Below are 22651 nucleotides of genomic sequence, written 5' to 3'. Positions count from 1 at the left end.
ATATCTTGGATGCATATTAGATAAGTCCCTCTTCTTTGCCCCACAAGCAACTTATGTAAGAAACAAGGCATCACAAGCTGTAGGAATGCTTTCACGAATTACGTTTCCTCAAGCAAGACTTTCACTACAGAACTAGGTCATCTTGTTTAAGACCATCATCGGTCCCATTTTGACGTATTCTGGCCCCAATGTGGGCTTATGCCAGTGGAAGAAACATGAGTCTACAAAGGCAACAAAACATTATACTACGTACTACATTTCGCCAAAGCGCCATGGTACGTGAGAGGAAAGAATATCAGGAAAGATCTGGATGTGTGTGTGTACCATTAATCTTGGACTTCATCAAAGAACTCGCAAGCGCGCATTTTGAAAGGCTTAGATCATCGGAACATGTCACATGATCATTGGATCATAGATGCTACCTGGACTATGAACTCAGCTATGAAAATTAAAAAAATCTGTGTTATACTTACATTTACCATCTCAGTACTCTGTTGAAATTTGGTAAACCGCATTTTTATTCGAATATGTAATCGAATTTATTTCCATTTATACTCACGTTAACCGCATATATTCACGTACATTCTCATTTATTCCTTTCCGTAAACATAAGATACAGCACTTATAATTTTATTTTGTGGACATTTGTGAATTGCAATTATTATAATTTTGTTATTTTTGTAAATTACCTTTAGTTTTCGATATTCATTATGTTAATGGCATTAGTCTTGCTCGCATAGTTGTGAATGCGTGTCATGTATTGCAAGGTCTGCAATTTAGACTCATAAGCCGGGTTTTCCTAGGAGCAGGTTTCCTGTGCCGCGCGCAACGTGATTCGCCCAGCGCGACATGCCGTCCACTCACCAGTAAGAAAAGCAGCATGACTGTTTTCCTACAGAGCGCAATACGACAGCGCTTTAAGTCGGGCGTGATTGGCCGACTGCTTCTGGAGGAGTCAAATGCGTCGTGCGCCGTGGTTTTGCCGATATTCTCTTCACTCTAGTGTGTTTTCTTTTCCTTCCCTTCAAATCGGAGCATGCAGACGACAGAGTAGCTGATGCCAAAGCCATATATAGTCCACCGATCACGAGAAGAACACTGACTACGTCACGTCGGACGATTCTATTATTTTCTTTTAGGTAAAGCAACTGCCCATCGAGAATAGCCACGACCTCCTATATAACTCAGGTGGTTATCTAGGTGGTCGTGGAATAGCGCATTACCAACGGCGCTTTCCCGTTTGGCACCTTTAGCGCTATTTTGGCTTCCTAGCAATTTCACTAAAAGCGCCACGGCAGTGCTCTCAATAACATCGTCATCGCAGTGTTTTTGTTGCGTAAACACCGGCTGTTCGACAGTGTCGTCTTAAGGAAATGTCGCATTAGATTCACAAAAATAAAATCTGGTTGAAATTTTCCAGAATTTACTTGGTAGGGCCTTAGAAAAATCACTTTGCCCGGGAAAGCCCGTGATGCTGTTAAGACGGCCCGGCTGCTCGAGCACTTACGACACATTATTTTAATACAAAAAATATATTTTTTATTCCGGAGAAGGGATCGAAAACTCCAGCCTTTTTGTAATAATCAGTTCCATGCATCAAGCTGAAGCCGAACACTGCTCGTATAAAACATTTTCGACCATGGCTCCCAGAAGGATGGGCTACTACACTGCACACCAACTCCGGTCATATATCGCCATACGGTGATTTCCAACCAGTGGAGTTGGGTGGGAAATGAAGGCTTCATTTCCTAAGCACCTAATTCCATCGGTGGTCGCCCTAGGCTCGGTAGGTAAAGAACTTGCTTCGAATGTTCTATGCCCGGATTCGAACCCATGGACCTTGATGGTAACCTTCGTAATGGCAGACGAACTGAAGACGAAGGATGGGCTGACAAAATCCAGCCTATAGGAGAATTCTTATAATTTTCTTTTTTTCCCACACTGTAAATTCAGAATGGACGGCCGGTGAGAGATCCCGGCCAGGATCCCTGCTGCAGCATGAGAGGACCATTTTTCTGATGCACTTAAGCATGGCCCCCACATCTTGCAGCCGGGCTCTCAGATCGGAATCTTCGACGGGTCACTCTAAAATGAATTTATAGTTGTTGTGAAAAATGACTAGAATCATCCAGGGCCCCAGGGCTGGATCCCTGTCAGCCCTGCCCTTGGAGGGACATGCCCTTAAGGTGGCTATAGACGTAACTGCAAACTTGACAAGCAGGCATGCTCAATCTTTTTATTTGTCACTACTGCATTTGTCACCTATTTGAAAAGCCCATATGAGTAGCTTCTGTCGAGAAAGTAACAAAGGAAAAAAGACGATGATATGGCTATAAGAAAAAGTAAACAGAAGAAGAATGGCCAATTGCTAGCAGGTGGCATTTTCTTGCTGCGGTATAGAAATTAAACCGAAGAAAATGCCATATAATTTACAGTAGTAATAAATTATTATTATATTAATAATACTCCTTTTGTATTAAATTATTAATTCAAAGTAATTTAACAATTAATTTATTTTATTATTTTAGGAATTTAATTATTAATTTAAAGTAATTTTACGCCCTTTATTACTAAATGATCACTACCCCCTTCGAATTGTTTTCTGTATCAAACATTTTAGTTCAAAATATTAAATTTAAATTTAATAAAAATTCAAATTTCTTATATTAAAAAATTAAAAATTTAATTTACTTCCAAAATTTATAACAACAGTTTTCGAGAACATCTTTTAACAAACGCCAACACAAAAAGCGCAGCTCAAAAGCGCAGCGTGAAGACTGACGGGGGGAGTTCACTGAAGCGTGAAGAATACCAGCATAACAGAAAGAACCGATTTGTGGTTTTTACTGGCAACCCGGGGTGATTTTTATCCTTTCCCGAAATGGACCCTCTCCAGAGAGGAGGGTTCGCGTAACTCTTCTCGTGATCTGAGGACTATACTTCATATAGACGCCCTGATCTGATGCGCCTCGCTAGGAAAACACAAACGCGTAGCGTGATTATGTAACACGTTTCTGTTGGCGCGAAATAGTCTAATTCGGTTCACGCTGCGCAACAAACCTATTCCTAGGAAAACCCGGCTTTAAGGAGGTTGAGTACTGAAGGGTGTGTACAGACAATGCAATCATGAAAAGTGTATAATTATTATACTGTGTAATGAACGAATGATATTTTTAAAAAATAACTCATGCTCTGTAAACATAAATCTCTGATTGGCATCTCTCAATTATGTCTCATAATCCGTAGGGATTTTTAGGTAACACCCCCCCCCCCCCCCCAATGACAAATGTTTCTTCAGAATATAGTATATCCCTCGTTGGGCATTTTGCTTGTTGTGGAGTTGTATTTGTATTTCTCGTGATGAGTGCTCTGAATTCAAAGATCTGTAAATTACCCACTTGGATTGAAATTAAAATTTATATCTCTAAACATACATTCACTACACTACTGACATGCAAGCACAAACTTGTCTTTTCTTCCACATGCCAATCCCAGGCAATTTGTAGGTCGGAACACAGCCTGCAAAGGCTAGGAACCGACGAAAACGTTCAATTCTGGTCTGGTGGTGGCTAGTTGATCTAAAAAGTGTTTTGTAAGTCGCTGGACAGCCTGCAAGGGCTATTCCGTAGGTTAAGGTGTTAGATAGCTCACTGAACTCTTGAGGTATTTTGGTCTAGAGAAAAAGTTTGGAATAATATTCACGTTCTTTTCAATATATCACTACATCTATCTGCAGTCACAATTTCTCACAGAACTCCTGACGATGTCTGAGGTAACTCGTGTGAGAGGAGTTAACTAAAACTCGGCCAAGCTGATATATAGCTTCTGTAGGAATCAGTGTGTGCGTGTGTGAATTGGATAAAAAAAATAGACTGGAGATGCTCTCATCGAATCGACATTTTTTAATGATTCCAAAACCTGCGTTTATTTCAGGGTCAAGCACATTCGCAGCTGTCGACGACCATGTTTGGCAGTTTGACGTCATAATAGGTGTTCGGAGATTTCCCGTCCGTATAGATCGCGTGCAAATCGCTCATTTTGTGTGGCACGCAGCATAGGTTCGGCACCCGCTTGTTCAGATTGATCTGCATTTTCTTGTGGATGTACATTCTGACGACGGAGGAATACGTCGGGTGCACCGAAGACGAAATGTCAGCGAGGCAGGAACCTTTGCAGAAGTTCGCCTCGTACGTGGTAGGAGCGTAGATCCAGTCCGCCCATTCGATTTCCGTGAAGTTCACCTGCGGACAGATCCAAAAAATGAACAGTCACTGACTCGTATACAATTATAATATAAGGCAGGCTTTGAGGTAGGTGGGTAAGAAAACTTACAGTGAACTTATCTACGCAACAGGTCGTCGAATAGTTTGTGCACATCACGCTCCTCCTCCTGCGCTTGGAGTTGCCTTTCGGTGAATCGGTGTGAACGACCAGGAACGGCTTCTGGTTCTGCTTCGTGGACACCAGTGGTTCGAGGTCCGAGTGACATCCGTCGCAGCTGATTTCCAGTTTGTGAGTCGTATCGTTCCTCAGTGCCCAGGAACGGACCGCTGACGTCAGTTGTAACTCTACCCAACCAGGTGATCTGGAACATATGAAACAGAAAGATGTGCTTTTGAGAGTTTGATCATTATTCACCAGAGATAACATCAATTTCATAGGTCCTTGGAAATAAGTGGGTACATGCCTAATATATTTGGTCATTAAATATCGCATGGCTCGAGCAAAGGACTCCGTCCAATACTAGAGGTATACGGGGTGTTTCAGAAAGGACTTTCTAACTTTGAAATTACATAACTTGGAAATTGTGAAAGATGGGAAGATCGAACTGGAATGATCTGTTATTAATGATCATTTTAAATAAACCGATCCGTAAAATTGAGTACAAATTACAAATTTGACTAGTAGATGCAACCGCAGTCGTTTTATTTAACGATTTGTTTCTGTGGGGGCTATTTGGAAGTGACAAGTCCTCAAACCTTGTGTCAGCTTGAACAGTTCATCTCACAAAACAAGAACAATGAAAAAGACAAATACAGTACTCCAAAAAATACGAAATTCCTAATGCATTTAAAGAAACTATGGGTACCGTCTTCAGAGGATAAGTATAATATGATCACTATCCACGCTGACCGGGGATCCCAGTTGGGTTCGATACCAAATCTTAACTCTTGCTTGCTCAGCAGAAAAAGACGAGTCAACGTCGCGTGGTAAGAATGAAAAACACGCACGCAGTGTGTATGTGTTCGCGCGGTCAAACGTTGTCATGACAAGGGAGCCACGGGTTGAGAAAGTTTGGGAACACTGCCCTAAGGCATCAGTGTCACCAGCTCTTCCCTAGTGTCTCATGGCCCACACTTTGGGAACCACTGCATTAGTGTTATAGATGTGAAAAAAGGGAACACTTTTTAGACAGACGTATTCAAAGGGAGGCAAAAAAATTTTTGCGTCAGGTGGCGAAATTGCTTGGACCGGCCATGGATAAAACCATGAATATAACAGGATGTACTGTATTTTATGTACTAAGGTTTTCAACAGCTGGCTGATGCGCAGATGAATTTAGGAAAGAAAGGAAATTCAACTGTGCCCTTGAGGGAAATCGAACCCGCATCCGCTCACTTGCCGGCTGAGTGCCCTGGACTACAACGGCAACAAACACCTATCTTTTCTTAGAGCTCGTGTGCGCTGAACGGGACCGTAAATGGACGGTCGGACCTAACTTAGACCAAAACTCATAATTACTGACACTGCCACCAAATGGCGACTTATCCTAGGATGACGTCATTCTCCGCTATCCATACGAAGGTTTCCAACAGTCAGCTTAAGCGAAGATGAATTTAGGAAAGAAGGAAGATCCTTATATATAGGATGTATTTGGTCAGCAACGATGTTTAGAGACAATGATATCTTATTCAGACGCACATTAACACGAATTAAAGGGCACAGAGCATGTTAGGAAAACATTTCCCCCAAACTATCACTTTAGTCCCCGCCAATCTGAAGTAGCTAAGCACTTCGCGTCCATGATTTCGTGCTGTTTTCGCTGAATTCTCACTCGCCCAACTGCGTGGTGTAACTGAAAACGGGATTAATCGGACAACATAACTTGTTTCCAATTATCCACTGTCCAATCCTTGCATTCCTAAGGGATTTCGAGACGTATTTTCTTATGTTCAGAACACGTACACGCACATTCTGGCATGTACCAGTTTCTTAGAAGTTCCGCAAAGGAATGTGGACGAGGTGCATGTGTGGTTCAGTAGTAGTATATTGACAATACCATTAATGCTGAGGAAATATCGAAACAAAGAGATTTTTGCATATATTGTTCGACGTAAAGGCCCGTTTACACATGCGTCAAGTAGTTAATCAAATTTTAAGTCGTCAAGTAATTTAAAATGCATGCAGACACATAAAGGACCGTTTATAATCTGTTTGGTTGTTGAGTTGTCAAGCTGACAAAACGGATTCTATTTTATTCGTTTTAGTAGGCCCTACGCGCATGCATGGCCTCGAACTATCCAATGAGCATTGACTACTTGCTTACTCACCTTGGGACAGTTTTTTTTTGAGTACTTGATAACTTAAAATTACAGTATTTAACTAGTAAACTACTTGACACGTGTAAACAGGTCTCTACAGGTCGGAAGATATTATTAAGCATCGAATCTTCCAACAAATGCTAGTGACCAAAGCGCTTGAAGGTAGCTTCTAGCGTATTCTTCAATCGCCTTGCTAGTGACATTTGAGGTGGAAGGTATGTAAGTTTCATAAATGGTATGGCTTGTGTACCTGTTGATCCCCTTGAAAGAAACGACCCTCTTGGTGAGGTCTCCGTTGACAGGATGAGATGAAACATCAATCACTATCAAAGTGACATTGCCAGAGCTCCGAGATTCGGATTCAACGAAGTTTTCGCTGTCGACGTTGTCGTTGATGTACAGCCAGAGCTTCGCGGACGTGACGCGTCTCGTGTGCACCTCATGCGTCAGGGTGAAATCGAAGCAACTCGAGCTGCGCCGCCTTTCCCAGTCGTTGGTCCGGGGCCACCAACAACTCTCCGAGTCGACTGAAATATAATGGAAAGAGAATGTCATCACGTGATTATAGAGTATATATGTGCACTCTAATATGGTAATTTGGTAAGGACATATTTGAGGTAGGGGTGTACGAAGAAAAATCGGAATCAACAATGAATGCAGGGTTGTACACGTTACCTTCACGTGCGCAGAGAGGATAAGAAACAAGGTAGGAAATGTGGAATGCTTTTTAATACTCACAAGAACGTTTGTGGTCGCAGAAGGTGCTCAGAGGCGCTAACATGAGCAATAACACAAGCTTGATAGAGAAACGGAACATGGAAATATACATTTTGAAAAATATCTGGCGTCTTGAAAAATCCCAGCTGCAATGTGTCATCAATTTCATGTGCTCTGATGATGCAATCTCAGATGCAGTAATAGTGTGCGTCAAGTTGGCACTCGTCCCATCGGGAAATATTCCTTTTGGGCTTGTTGTCGACTGGAAGAGACAACACGCTAACGAGAACAACGGACAACAACGGAACAGACTACACGCGATGAGAACAACGGAGTCAGGCGACTAGAGGCGTCTGAAGGCGTTCATTGAAAGTGACTCTTGCATGCAACTCAGTTCGCGACTGCACTCCATGCAAACGAGTGTGTTCTTGAATAAACTTGAGGAAACATTGAAGAACTACAGTTTTTGAAAAATGCACCGAGAGGACCATATAAAAAGTCTATTACATCTCTGACACAAAAATCAGGCATCTGACACAAACTCGAGGAAGGCGTTCGTGTTGTGAGTAAATAAATAATAATATTTAATCGATTACTACTCACCATCACAACCGATGAACGACAATTATTAAATTACAGCTTTCATGTTCACGAGGGGAAGGAAGGAGAAAGACCGAAGGGGAGAGAAAAAAAAAGCGAGGTGAGTGGCGGGAAAAAAAGTAAACATCCACACTGCCCCTGCGCAGAAATGTTAAGACGCGTTTAATCATAATTCTGCTGGATCGGTTGCTCGACTGCTTTCGTCAAGATATTTTGTAGCGCACGACGTTCTCCTACTTTCTGTGTAATGGGATTAGTCTTGCGAATAGACAACTGTGTGTGACTTGATTATCTCTTCCAGTAGACAACCGGCCTTAAAAAGGTATGAGTCTAGAAAAGACACTCCGATATACGAGTGAAGGTTCTACTCTAATGTAATTAATACATAATGATCACCGAAAGCTCCACTCCAGTACAGACTAGAGTGAGGAGATGTAATTTGCGTAGTGTTCAAAATACTACAGGGAGATCTCTCGGTATAACATCCTAAACGTTTAATGTCAGCTAACTTATAACGTCAGTTTTGAATGTCTCGACGGCATTATTAGCAAATATTGTTCACTTCGCATATGAAGTCATCCCGCTTTTTTTATGAGCCATTTTCATTCGGTCCTCACGCGTGACGTTATTCCGCGGTGTCTGTACTTACAGCAACCCTTCAGTGATGAACTAATTAAGAAATGCATTCTTTGCATCAAAAGAATTTCCATTTACTTTCCACGACTTACAGCAGTGATTCTCAAAGAGTGGGTAGCAGTTCCCAAAAGTATCTCCAAACTTGTATTGCACGGATTAATATGTGTTTTCTTGGGAGTTAGAAGGAATTACTCTCCCGGACACGTACGGTAGGCGCTGCCGTCAAGGCGTCGCTAGAGGATGCATTTTTATATACACTGGTAAACATAATAACAACATATTCACATGCATAGGCATACGCAGGATTTTTTCAAGTGAGAGGGATTTAATCATTTTTTCTTTTGAAGGGGAGAAAAATGGAGGGGGAGTTTACGTTTCTGAGGCTCGGGGTTCTCTGGAAGGGGGGTCCCTCCCTTGCGTCCGTCAATGTGTGGTCCCACCATTACGTACGCCAATGTCCACTTTATACAGTATATCTATGGACAAGAAATTGGATACAAGAAGTTAGAAAAATGATACTTTGAACACTGGTGCACACAATGGGGAGGGGGTGTGCAAAATGTTTTTCTGATAAAATAAGGAAATCCTGCTTACGCTACTGGTCTCAAATCATATTTCAAAGGAGTAATGATGTTAGTTTTGGTTTAATTACATCAAAAATTGGAATGCGGTGAAAATTTGATTTGCGAAAAAGTTATTATAACAAGGGGGTTTAGGATTGGTACGGGGAAAAATGTTAATTTTTCTTCGTCAATAGAGGGCACTGCATGAAAACAAATCACTGAAAATATGCAAATCAAAGTCCTATAAAACGCAGGTTGGGTGGTTAACAACTCATTTCGAATTTTTTTAAGGTTTCTTTTGTGATTTTGACCAATGTTGGATAAAGCACTATTGGTTATGTTGTTTTATCTCAGCCCCGAACCACCGGCTAAAGCATTTTGAATACAGAAGAGAGTGAAGAAAGGCTCAGGTCCAATAACTTCTGCCGGGTTTACAGCGCTCTCAATCGACGAAAGTTTAAGCTGAGTATTTTCCTTAAAAAAGAAAAAAAAGAAAATCTGTTTGTGAGAATAACTTTTTTCGCAAACCTCATTCAAATTTCAATTCTTTCAATTTTTATGAACTTTCAAACTACTTGCGAATTTAGAGGGATACCCTGTAAATCATAATATCCGTCTTATAAATGTAATCTGGTTCATCCTGGTTTTTCCTCCAGGATTTCGGGAAATAAATTTGGATTCCGGGTTGTATTTTAGGTGCGGGATCTCGCGAGAGTCCCTATCGGAGGCGAAAATCAACGAATACAGATGTTTCAGTTTGCGCGTTCGAGAATGAGAAGGAAAACAAAAATCTAGCTCTAGTTCTAGAGAGAGAGTAGTTACGGTTTTACAGCAACGAAATTTCGAAAACTTTTTACAGAACACCCCCATTCTTATGAATTGCAAAACGTGATCTCGGCACAGAAAAATCAAACCATAATTGGCGTTAGAGCGTTACCTGCAGCATGATAAGCTACAGGTAAATTCATTTGTACATAGGTTGATCATATTTCATCGAGGGCAATTGGAATCTAAAATACGAGGTATCACCAATAAAGTTACCAAAATGTTGGCAGAACTGCCAATTACACTAGTAGTCTACAAGGTTTTTCTAAAATGGAAAAATGAAGCTGTTCGTAATTAATTTTTTGGGGCTGATTCCAGATCTGACCCTAAAAAATTACCATCACACTCAAAAATTAAATGCTTATAAAAGCAAATGTTCTAACTTTTCTTTGTTGGAGATCATAGGATGAAGCAATGGATCCAGAATCGAATCTTTACGATTGATGATGCGAACCATCTATGCTGCATGCGCAGGCTCGACGTTGTGAGTACGTAGCTATGATAAGATTATCAATGGCGTTTTGTGGTATCCGGGTCCATTTAAGCGAAAGACTTGTTCGAAACTCACCGAGGCTTTGGGAAGGGTCACGGAAAGTAGTTGAATGTTTTTCCGGATGTCTAATATAATCTTTATTGGGTTCAAGTCAAAAGAAATGGGTGGTTATTCCATACGAATCAGCGTTTCAGACTGAACTTAATACTCAAAACACACAAAATGTGTTAACTTTTGAATTAGTGTCCATAAAAATGGCATCAGGTCATCATTAATGACCATAAGAAATGATGCAAGGATGTCATCTCGATAGTGCACAACCTCTAGTGAAGGTACCAAAGTCGATGTGGTTGCCAATAGAAATTTCTATTCAGATCACCATACCGTTGAAATAGAGAATTATCAGTTCGTTGGGAAGGAAACTATTGGGGAATTTTTGTGTTTTCACATAGAACTCGCTACATAGAAATCATTCACACCTGCAATAAAGGGGTTTTTAGGGAATCACAAACAGGAAAATCACCAACAGTTTATTCAAGAGCTGCTTAGTTCGTACAAAAATCTTGGCTCCAGAAGTCCATTTTGATGTTTCCCCCTGATAACCCGGGAGCAGTCAGTGATGAACAAGAAGAAAGTAGTAAAGAAGAAAGTATGTGTAAAGAAGAAAGTATTTTATGATAACAATGGTCAAACAGTTGACCATTGTTATCAATATAATTGGACAAAAATTATCGATTGATGCTGTCATTGCTTAAAAATTGTCGATGGGTTGGAAACAAAGGGCTGCGGTGAATCTGCAGTGAGATCGAATGTATTTCCCGGTAATGATCTGAGTAACACTAAAAATTCTAAGAAAAGTATTGTTGAAAAACGAAACATTTCTTTTTTTGAAAAGCCCGGATGTCCCGTCGATCACGTGGCCGCTAGCCTGGGATCTTTCACGAAATACGATTCTTTAATTATCAAATCGCGTGAAATTGATAAGAATACACCACCCTTGCCGGGTAATTATAATAATAAATACAATGCAACTATCCCAAGTAGCACAAAGATATAGATCTATATCGTAAAATTTCAGTTTCCAATATAGATCTATATCGGGCCACGATATCGTTCTGGCTAAAAAAGGCATAGTCGGAGATAAATAGATCTATATCGTGAATGTGATATATTCAAATACTTCAAATTTTGGACGATAGATGGCGCCCTTTCGGAAGAAAAAAAAAGTGTAATTAATTGGAGGTGGGTGGATTTGAACCCATGTAACCTGAATTCTTCCCATCTCTAACCCCGCATCTTACCAACCCACCACTACAGCACTGGTTACAGTTTTTTATTATAACATTAAATTACAAGTAATCTTTTTTTTTACTTGTATTTTCAATCAAATTTATTCATTTTCATGTATGCACAAAAATTACAAAATAGAAATTGTTAGACATATTTATCATTTTGAGGCAGATAATAGAAAAATTATATTGTAATTGAGGAAATTATATATAATACAAGAAACAAATTAATGTATTGTGTAGTATATTATTTATTTAAAATTATTAATTTATATGCTAATAAAACAAAAAATACAGAATAAAAAATATGCATCACAAAAGAGTTAAAATTCTCAAAGTATGGTAAAAATGAAAACATCAAAGGAAAAAAATAAATAATTTTAAGAAAAACACACATACAACAAAAACAAAAGCAATTTTTTTTAATTAAAAAATATGTGCAATTATAAAGTGGCAATTAAAGTTACAGTGTATAAGTTCTCGCTCCTTCTAAAATACCAACATCTACGATGTAGAACATGCACAGTAAGGATTCAATTATAACTGACGAAATGATTTTGATATATCAACATAATTAATCCTATTAAAATCAAAATTTCATATGAAAAATCATTCATTCAAACGTTTTTAATTTCAATTCAAACAAAAAATTGTACGCTCGACTTTAAATTTTCTCCAAATTTTTATTTCAAGGCAATATTTTTATTTAAAGGCACACAATATGGTGATATATCAGCATATTGTGTATCTGATATATATCTTTGTCAGGTTCATGATATAAATGTATGTCATGCTCAGGATATAGAGCTATGTCTTCTTTGATAGATCTATATCAGGTCTATATCGAGAATCTGATATAGATCTTTGTCAGGTGCACGATATAGATCTATGTTTTTCAAACTATATTAAAATAATTTATTGTCCCAAGTTGTTGTCCTTCAAAGTAGAGATTATTCACATGGAATCAAATACATATTCGGCTGAAAAATTAAAGATTTTATCAATTAACATCATAAATAATTTGCACCATATAAGACGAGATCGTTCTATATCATAGTTATGACATCTGATATTCCTCTGACATTTCGATATATAACGATATGGTCCAAATATTGTACTATATCGTTGTGCTACTGGGGTATTATGAATAATATAGATTTTATTAAAAATATATATCAACACATACGTTTTTTCAAAATCGAATGAACATATGACAGCTCCTTCTGAATTACTTTTAATGTTTTAAATTTATATATGTATTGTCAGTTAAGACTAATATCAACAACGTGGACCTGAATAAAGTTTTGCGATATATTTTCTTAAATAAATAACTACGAGCTTCTAATACTAGTTCATAGATGGCGCTATAAACAAACAATTTGTAAACAGCTTCATAATATATACAGTATGTACATTATTACAGTGCTCACCCCCTAGGCTCTATTATAGGGGTTCTTAATCTATGAATGTCGCGACCTAAACTTGGGTAGCAGGGAGGCTTCCAAGATGTGTCGTACAAATCCATTTACAGCCTGGGTTTCTTGAGCCGATGGGAACGACCAAAACTTGTGAGCTTACGAAATTTACTTTAAATCAAAAACTTGAAGTTTTTGGTTTTGAAATAAATGCTAGATGCATCTATCCGCTAGGAATGCCTTGAAATCTGCAAAACATGTGGACGGCATGCATCTAGTCTTATCGGTCACGACCAAAACTTGATTCGTAGAAACGTCCGAAATAAGACGTACAAATCCAGTTACATTCACGGATTCTTGAGCTCGGGTCATAACCCAAACTTGATGTGCAGGGGCTTCCAAGATGGCGCTATTAAAGAACAATTTGTAAAACAGCTTTTTAATATATATATTTTTTATTACATTGTTCCAGTGGTGTCTTAACGCATGGGCCCACCCGCGCGGCCTCAAGAGAAGAGGGTCTCACAAAAATGGGAACTAATTGAAGTTTTCGAGAATTTTCCATGTAGGGCTTCAGAATTGGCCCGGGGGGCCATGATGCTCTTAAGACGGCCCTGCATTGTTCACCCAGGCTCTATTATACGAGTCCACTTATAGCCATGTATTCTTGAGCTATGAATGACGACCTAAGCTTGATTCACAAAGGCTTCCTATATGAGTCGTACAAATTCACTTACATTCTTTGTTATCTATAACTGATACCTATAAATGCACCTATTGCGTCACTGTTTTCATTAATTTCGAAAAAACAAACTGTCCTATGGGTCGCGAAGCTGATCTTGTTGGCGATTTAGTCTCGGCTGAAAAAGATTAAAAAACCCTGCCCTAACGTACTTGTGTTGCCACAATCCTGCTTATTCCGGGTTCTAGTGGTGCTGCCACCTGTCTCCAATATCATAGAAGTAGAAGATGTTCGATTTTCCTTGTACCGTGTCGAAGGTCTGCCTGCTGTTTTCTGTTAATGTACGCCCTAAACAAAATGTTGCAAGTTGGGAATCGTTTCGTCAAAAAAAAAAAAACTAATGGCTTTCAAAATTTGAATAGCTTGAGGGCCGTATTCACCGACATGGTTTAAACTGTAGTGACAATTTTTGGATAAGAGATCAACATAGATTGGTTAAAAACCTGAATTTAACCAATCTCCGTGTCGTATCTCTTATGGAAAAATTGTGACTATAGTTTAAACCCTGTCGGTGAATACCACCCTTATTGATTTTGTAGAAAAGTTTTTATCGAGAATTACACGCAATTGGCTACTTTTGACCTTCGACTATTCGAGAGGATGATAAAAAGATAATGAGATCTCATTATCACTTATTTCGGTTATAGGTTCATTTCGGTATCACTTATAGGTTCTCAACCAGTGACCCGCAGGCCAAATACAGCCCATAAGCAGTCCGATGTGATCAGTGATTACAAAACTAGCGTGAATTTTGACCCAGGTCAACAATTTTCTTAATTTGCTTATTATTCTTTAATGTCTCCAAAATTTCAAATCATGCACCCTCCCTCTACAAGGCAGAGCCGTCTCAAGAGTATCGTGGGACCCTGAGCAAAATGGTTTATAGGAGGACTAAAAGTGACTGCTTACCAATTTACGTGATTATTATAAAAAATCTTGAAGAAATCTCGTCACGAGGTTCCCCTCCGCACTTAAGGCTCCCCGGGCCATGATTGGATGGTTACATGCGTTAAAACAGCACTGCTACAAGGATGAGGAAGACGGAGTTCTAGCAAATCCCCCATATGCTACTATGACACTCTCAAGTAGGCTTTGAATTTAGCTTGGGTGCTTTAGATCGATCTTATTTTCTTGAAAAAATTTCACTGTGAATTTTCTGGAAAAAAAAAAACTACTAAGCCTGCTGGATGTCCTGAAGCCACACAGTGAAGAATGTAAGGATTCTGTTGTAACTTCAGATCCTTGAAGAAACCTTGCGGGATATTCGAAGGTATCACGAGTTTGATACCGATTTGTACTAATTAGAAACTGTAACAACGTGGAGGTGCTACAGAAACTACGACATGATCGCAGAGGAAGATTGCACCGCAGGGATTCTCACACCGAGGGGTCAGTGCTCAAACCTCTCGGTGAGTACAAAAAGGCCAAATATGCAGAATGCTGCGGTTCGGAATCGTCAATCAATCTACAAGCGCCAGTCTGAGTGCATATATTATCGTGGTGCGACAAAAATGATCAGAAACCTTACGATGAAACACTGACCGACTGTAGGAACCTGACCAGTCCTCAAAACATTAATAGGTCTCTTGGTTGATCATATTTCATTGCGAGCAATTGGAATACAAAATACGGGATATCAACAAACCAAGTTGGCAAAACTGCCAATTATTAATATTTGGATAAAATTTCCAATTACTGCTGTAATGACTTAAAAATCGTCGATGGTTTTTTTTTAAACTGAGCACAACTCAGGTCTATCGTCACGGGCGATTTACTAACTGGCGAGTTGTGCTGGAAGTGTAAGTGTGTGTGCCTAACAGCCTTCGTATTTTAGTGTTGTGTTTTGATTTTTCAGTCTGCCATCTATATTTCAGAAGTGAAGTGTAATGATTGAACATTTGTATCCCTGTTGCTCTCTGTGGCGAGACTTCTCAATGGGAAGATCGGCTCGCCTTCGCGTCTCGAAGTTGGAAAACAACTTCAGCTGACCACTACTGTGGCGACGATGGGGTTCGAACACGGGACCTCGTGATGCAAGTCAGTCACTCTGACCACTCAACCACCACGGCGGCGAAACAAAAAGGGCTGCTGTGAATTTGCAGTGTTTTAATAAGAGAGCAAGCAGAGCTCCAAAATGACAGTTCCATAACATGGAAATGCAAACATTTACGTTCGATACTGCAAAAAATAGAGAAGGTAGATTGGCAGCAGTAAGAACACAAAAACAAGCACAATTCTGACAACATAAATACGTTAGGGGGACACTCAGAACAAACATTCTGTAGGAGAATGTACGGTTAAGTAGTAATAGTAGTGTGAATCGCTGTAGTGAGCATAAAGGTATTTCTCGATAATGATTTTGAAAAACAAGAATTCGAACACACTGAAAAACGAAACATTTTTGCAAGGAAGTCGGCATGTGCCGTAAACTACGGATCTTTCAAATTTAATAGATTTGTTCACTATCTTTGCTCAAGATGGGCTATTAAAGGGGTTCTAACAAAAAAAAAAAATATTCATTCCTGCATGGAGTATGATATGTAGCATCACCAAAAAATGACCCTCTAGTGGAGAGAATCTCATTTTAACTTACCCAAAACGATTCATCAATTAACATTGAAAAATTTATGTATATATATTTTAATTTACTTTTCTATTAAATCAATTGTAACAAACATGTAATTAATGAATAATTTCTAAAGTTTTAATTTATTTTTTATATGTATTATGATTAACGCCAGGAAAAATGACGTGATTGTAGTTTTGTGAAAGATTTTTCTAGTTATTATGAGCTTCTAATATTAGTTCATAGATGGCTCTAAATAAAAATGAAAATGATTATCTATGTAAAACTGCTTCCTAAAGTCGTTTTCCTATATATATCGGAGCAGGTTTCTCTACAGCACATGCAGCGTGAAAATGCTGATTGGTTAAAAACCTGAATTTCAAGTTTTACACACAAGGCGCAGAATTTCTACTCCTAGGAGAAACTGGCTTAAGATATACAGGGTGTTCTGTTAATGGTCCGACAAACTCTGAGGGTTGTTGGTAGACACCAAGAGGAACAAAAATTGCAATGGAACATGGTATCGCAATTACGAACAGGTTGAAAGGATGAAAATCGCAAAGAAACGCATGCAGGTTTCGACGTCACGCTGGAACGACAAAAAGTACAATAATAACTACAAAAAGATTTATTTGATTAATTATTACAAGAGATGTTGGAAGTGGCGGCCGCTGACGTCATGTCATTGCACAGTCTACATTCTACAACGACGTAAAAGCGATTCTCGGACGCGCGAAGATACGCCAGATCTGTAACTGCTACACGTGCTTACTACCTACCTCAATAGCGCTAGTTTACGTCGTCCGCAGCACGTGATTCTACCCCAGCGCATGCGTTTCTCGACTCTGCTTACGTCAGATATGGTGAACGAGCGCATTCAGCGATTAACTGGCACCCACCTTTCGTCTCCTGTGCACTCAGAGCCTGCATGCATTTTTTGCGATTTTCACCCTCTCAACGTAATTTGCGACACCATGTTCCATTTGAATTTTTGTTCCTCTTGATGCCTACTACCAACCCTCCGAGTTTGTCGGCCCATTAACAGAACATCCTGTGTAGTTTTTTCATTTGTTGGCCAAAGGGGTTTTTACCCTATAGATCGCGAACTCAGCTTGATTACCAGAAGCGTCTTAGGTGAGTCATACAAATTCACGTAGATTCAGCCAGGGATTTTTAGCTGTGGGTTAAACCCAAACTTGATTCGCAAAGGCTTCCTAGATGAGTCATACAAATTCACTTGCAATCATTGCTATAAATGCACCTATATTGCGTTACTGGTATCGCTAATTTATAAAAACAAACAGTCCTATAGGTCGCGAAACCAATATTGTTGGTGGTTTTAGGTTTTGGCAGAAAAAGGTTAGGAACCTTGCCCTAACGTAGGGTTTCCAGATTCGAAAACTGAGAAAGGAGGGCCCTTGCACGCGCATTCTTTCCACAACGTCACTTTTAACAATTCACATAGCGAACGGCGCCACTAGGAATCAGCATTGTGTTGTTTGCATTCTGTTTTCATTGTTTCTAAATGGATGAGTTAACACTCTTCCCCTTCAGTACTCAGAACTAGATGTTGGTGAACAAACAACGATGTTCCTAAAATGTATGTTGCGGTTTTTTTCTTCCAGAGCTGTTTTTTTTATATTATCTAACTAGGGCAAGATGGGCCGTGGTTAGAATAGTATCAGTGCCTCTAAACGCATGGTCTCCACCCAGGCACGGCTCGAGGCCTCAGGTGCAGAGGGGCCTCATGATAATAAGATGTTGTGAAGATTCTCGAGATTAAGCGTGTGAAAATTTGTAAGCAATCACTTCTACTCAGGTAGAAGGCCTCAGAAAAATCAATTAGTCCGGGAGCCCATGATGCTGTCAAGACGGCCCTGCTGCTGCCTTGCTTTCACCTTCAGTTTTTGTTTTCTGGGAATTTTGAGGACGATTGGTCAAAGCATGTAAACATGTGTGAAAAAAGTGCACACACAAACACTCATCCAGGGATGATGTCACTCTCCTCTATCCACACGAACGATATTAATCGCTAGCTGATTGGAAGATGAAATTAGAAATGAAATGAAAATTCAGAGCTGCTCTTGTAAGGAATCGAACCAACGTCCTCTCACTAGCCGGGTGAGCGCCCTAGACCACTAGACTACAAAGGCAACGAATCCCAATCTTTCCTTAGAGCTCACGTGTACTGCTAAGGAAAGACTGAGATTCTTTGCCTTTGTAGTTTAGTGGTCTAGGGCACTCACCCGGCAAGTGAAAGGACGTGGGTTCGATTACCTGCATGGGCAGTTGAATATTATTTCTTTCCTAAATTCATCACCGCATCAGCCAGCTGTTAAAAACCTTCAAACACTCAGGTCAATGAAGAGATATATCTTTCAGAGTAAAATATATGTTCAAACAAAAAAATAGTTACGGAAACCTGGAAATGGCAAAAGGGTGAATTTCCTGAAACATAGGAGGCCGCTTGAAATGACATAAAAAAAAAAAAGGACGTCTGGTAACCCTACCCTAACGTATTTGTATTTTCGTGTTTTAGAGATTCTGCCATCTAACTTCAGTATTAGAAACGAAAAAGTGCAAGATGTTTGATTTATCGTACGTGGAGATATTCTTTCCAGTTGCTGTACGCTCCAAAGAAAATGTTGCAAGCTGGGAAATTTTTTTTTTAAACGCTGGATTTTTCACAATTTTAATGGCTTCATTGATTTTGTAAGAGGATGTTTACTGAGTTTTAAACTTATTGGTTAATTTTGACCGATGTCTTTTGGTGGTGAATTAGTATATTTCGAGGCATACATTCTCAACCAGTGACCCGCCGAGTAGTGTAAGCAGTCTGATGTGCACGATGATTATTACTACAAACCACACATGCACCTGATTCTGGAATATGATTGTATGTGTTGTGAATCTAACCTGAAGTTTGCTTATGTGTAATGCTTGTTATGTGCGGTGTGTTGCCATAAATTTTTCTAACTAATGAGTGAAGTGTAATTATAGAATAATTGCATCGCTGTAGGCCTGTTGCTTTCCGTGATGAGACTTTTTAACGGGGAGATCGGTTCGCATTCACGTCTTGAAGTTGGGAACCACAGAAAACCAACCTCAGCCGAGCATCACTGTGTCGACATGTGTACAATGATTACAAACCTAATACGAATTTCAACAGATCGCCCATTTTCTTAGTTTCTTTATTATTTATTTTCGTTTCCGGAACTGAAAATCATAGCTCCCGCAAGACGAGGCTGACGGTGTCTTTTTCTTTAGCAAAACCTTCTAGATACTACTATGTCCCTGTCTAGGAAACTTTGGTTCCAGGCTAGGTGCTTTAGATTCACCTCATTAAAAAAAAAAAAATTCACACTGAATTCATAAGAAAAAAAAAATTAGTGAGCCTGCTAGATGTACTGGCCTAGCGGGAGCCACGTGGAAGAATGTGGGGGGGGGGCTCTGCTGATAACTTCACATCAGAAATCTTACGGGATGTTCAGAGGTGTCGCGAGTTCGATTCCGATTCGTCCTCGTCTAAAACTGTTCTGACGCATGGGTATTACCAAAGCCTCCCAGAAGTAGTATCTAGGAGACTTTGGGGCCGTTCAAGTATTACGTAAGCAAATTTTTAGCCATTTTTGACCCCCCCTCCCCCTTGTCAGAAAAATTTCGCCATCAGCTCTGCCTCTCTGAATCCTAACGCATATTGGTGGGATCAGAGACGTACACGGGGGGGTATAGAGAGGATCGTGCCCCCCCCCCCCGACGATCAAAAAAACATTTTTTTAATTGAAATAAAGAAATAACAATAAACAATAAAGAAATAACAACAATAAAGATACCGAAGTCTCTATATTGAATTGACCATGGAAAATTTTATAAAATAATGTTAATCGAGAGAAATGAGACGAAGAGTAGAGAGAGGAAGGAGATGAAGTTCGTTTTCAAGTTCGGACACAAGAAAGGAAAGATCAGCAGCAGTCGTGAGCAAATCGGGTGGATTTATTTTGGATTGATTCGAGTTTGTCTATGTTACTGGAGGTGTAGGGGTCCTAGATTTCAGCGGCGTAGGAAAGAACGTGGGAGATATACGTTTGGTAACAGAGCAGTCTGATATCCCAAGTGGAGTGTTTAAGATTGCGGCGGAGGAAGAAAAGTTTATTAGGACACTTCTGGTAAACGTAGTCTACATGTTTGTTCCAACGTAGGTCGGCTGAGATTATGACACCGACGTATTTGATTTGAGAAACTTTGGATAACGTTAAATTATTGATGGAGTAAGAGTATTCAAGAAGTAATTTACGGGTAACTTTTATGTGTGAACCTTTTTTGAGATATTGATTGGCATTTGCTATAAAGAACACCAGTCCGCGATAGAAGCCAGGTTATGTTGGAGAAGTTCTTGATCAGATTGATGGTGAATGATACGGTAAATTACACAATCATCAACAAATAACCTAATGGTGCAGTTGAAGGATTCTGGAGGGTCATTGATGTAAATTAAGAAAAGTAATGGGGAGAGGACCGATCCTTGAGGGGTCCCAGACTTTACGGGGGCGGATGGGGAGTTATGATCATTGAAATGGACAAACTGTTTACGATGTTTTAGGACAGCTTCTACCCAATTAAGTAATTGCACGTTAAGGCCAAGGAATGAGAGTTTAAGCAGAAGTTTATTATGGGGAACTTTATCAAAGGCTTTAGAGAAATCTAGGAAAACGATATCAGTTTGTAGGTTGTTATCAAATCGCCCATAGATGGTGATGTACATACCAACACGTGCAGACAAAACACACATTACTATTCGAATTCGCCTTCCTGGACCCATAGTTACGTTCAGTTAATAAAGAAATTAATTGAAGATTTATCATATTTACTTATACGAGCTTGGGAAAGATGCGTGATTTTAGTTGAAAATGATAAATTCTCCGTTAATGACCAAAAATTGATAAATTAGAGTTTGGAAAAAAAAATAAGAGTTTGCCTGATTTTACTGAGTGGAATACATTAAAGCCGAATTCCACGGGTCCGGTGATCAGAAAGGTGTCCGTTAACGGGGAGTGTCTGTTAGGGGAGGTTACACTTTAATACAATTTTTCCTCCTTTCCACAAGGCATTGAAAAATCCTCTAAAATATTAGATACCAAAACATATACGTATTAATGAAGCATAAGACTGGTATAATACTATAAAAGTTTTATTAAAATTCTTTCATAAAAAACTTTCTTGTATAAAAATTATTTTACAAAATTTGACAAATGTAAACAATAAGCTCGTTGGTTCCATTTGCTCGAATGTAACCGATATACTTATTGATTATATTTTTCAAGTTTAGGAAAAGACCTTTTATAAAACTTTTATAACCATAAATACACATTTTTACAATACTTTCGCGCGTTCAGTTTCGGGTAGATTGTGGCAAATTTGTCTTCAAATTACTCAATTCCAGTGTGGCCTAGAACAGTTCTCGTTTCAACAGGCCCAAAAGATTGGATTATATACCAGTTTCGTACCCCCATTACAACATTTCAAACATCTCACCTAAATTCATATCTCTCGCCATCTTAGGCTTATATGTATATATCATTTCCATATAATTATAAAGCTATCAATATTTCCACATTAAAAAGATATATAAACAAATCACCATAACATGCATTTTTTTGAATTCTCAGACGTTATTACAATTACGCAATTCCAACTGCAAAAACGACATTACACAAGTGCTATGACCTAAAACTGTTCAAAACAGTTCAAGTCAAGTTTTTAGAACTCCTTCTCTCTCTCCCTACACACCATCATAATTCTTCCACTACCAGTTTGTGAACAATTTAAGAAATAAAAACAAATCAATATATATATATATATTAATTTAAAAAAAAATCATTCAATATTCTATATTCGTTTAATGCTTCACATGAGGTTATAAACCCCATGAAAAGCATGTCTAGACGACGGACGTCATCCTAAAAATAGTTGATGCAGGTCATGCATGATTTCGAATATCAAAAAAATAAATAAATTCAGGCGATAGAAAACTCTAGAAAAGAACTCATACTTTTAAAATTACATGTATTTTATATATATATATATACATATATATATATACATACATACGTCGTTGCTGTATTGAAGTTTAAATAGTATCCGGTTTTAAAATGTTTTTTTTCTGGAAAAACAGAAAATGATGACGCATGTGTCTCTTCAAACCATCAATTCTATTGTCCGTTTTCTCCGAATAACCATTTTATTTTTGTTGCATATCACATATG

General features: G+C 39.0%; 1 protein-coding gene across 1 annotated transcript in view; it reads right to left on the bottom strand.

The window, feature by feature from the left end:
- Positions 1 to 3887: 3887 nt before the first annotated feature.
- Positions 3888 to 22651, bottom strand: part of LOC149081071 (protein dawdle-like) — a 39118-nt gene continuing 20354 nt past the window's right edge. Inside the window, exons 2-4 of the mRNA XM_089237306.1 lie at positions 6793 to 7069; positions 4333 to 4585; positions 3888 to 4241 (exon numbers count right to left, since the gene is read on the bottom strand). Coding sequence (XP_089093432.1) covers positions 3936 to 4241; positions 4333 to 4585; positions 6793 to 7069 — 836 coding nt within the window. The 3' untranslated portion in view covers positions 3888 to 3935. The remainder of the gene's footprint in view (positions 4242 to 4332; positions 4586 to 6792; positions 7070 to 22651) is intronic.

Source organism: Pholcus phalangioides, unplaced genomic scaffold (genome assembly GCF_987345545.1).
Source record: "Pholcus phalangioides strain wild (caught in Gottingen) unplaced genomic scaffold, Ppha-v1.0 ptg000010l_1, whole genome shotgun sequence".
Classification (NCBI taxonomy): Eukaryota; Metazoa; Arthropoda; class Arachnida; order Araneae; family Pholcidae; genus Pholcus; species Pholcus phalangioides.
This window is presented reverse-complemented; position numbering and strand designations above follow the sequence as displayed.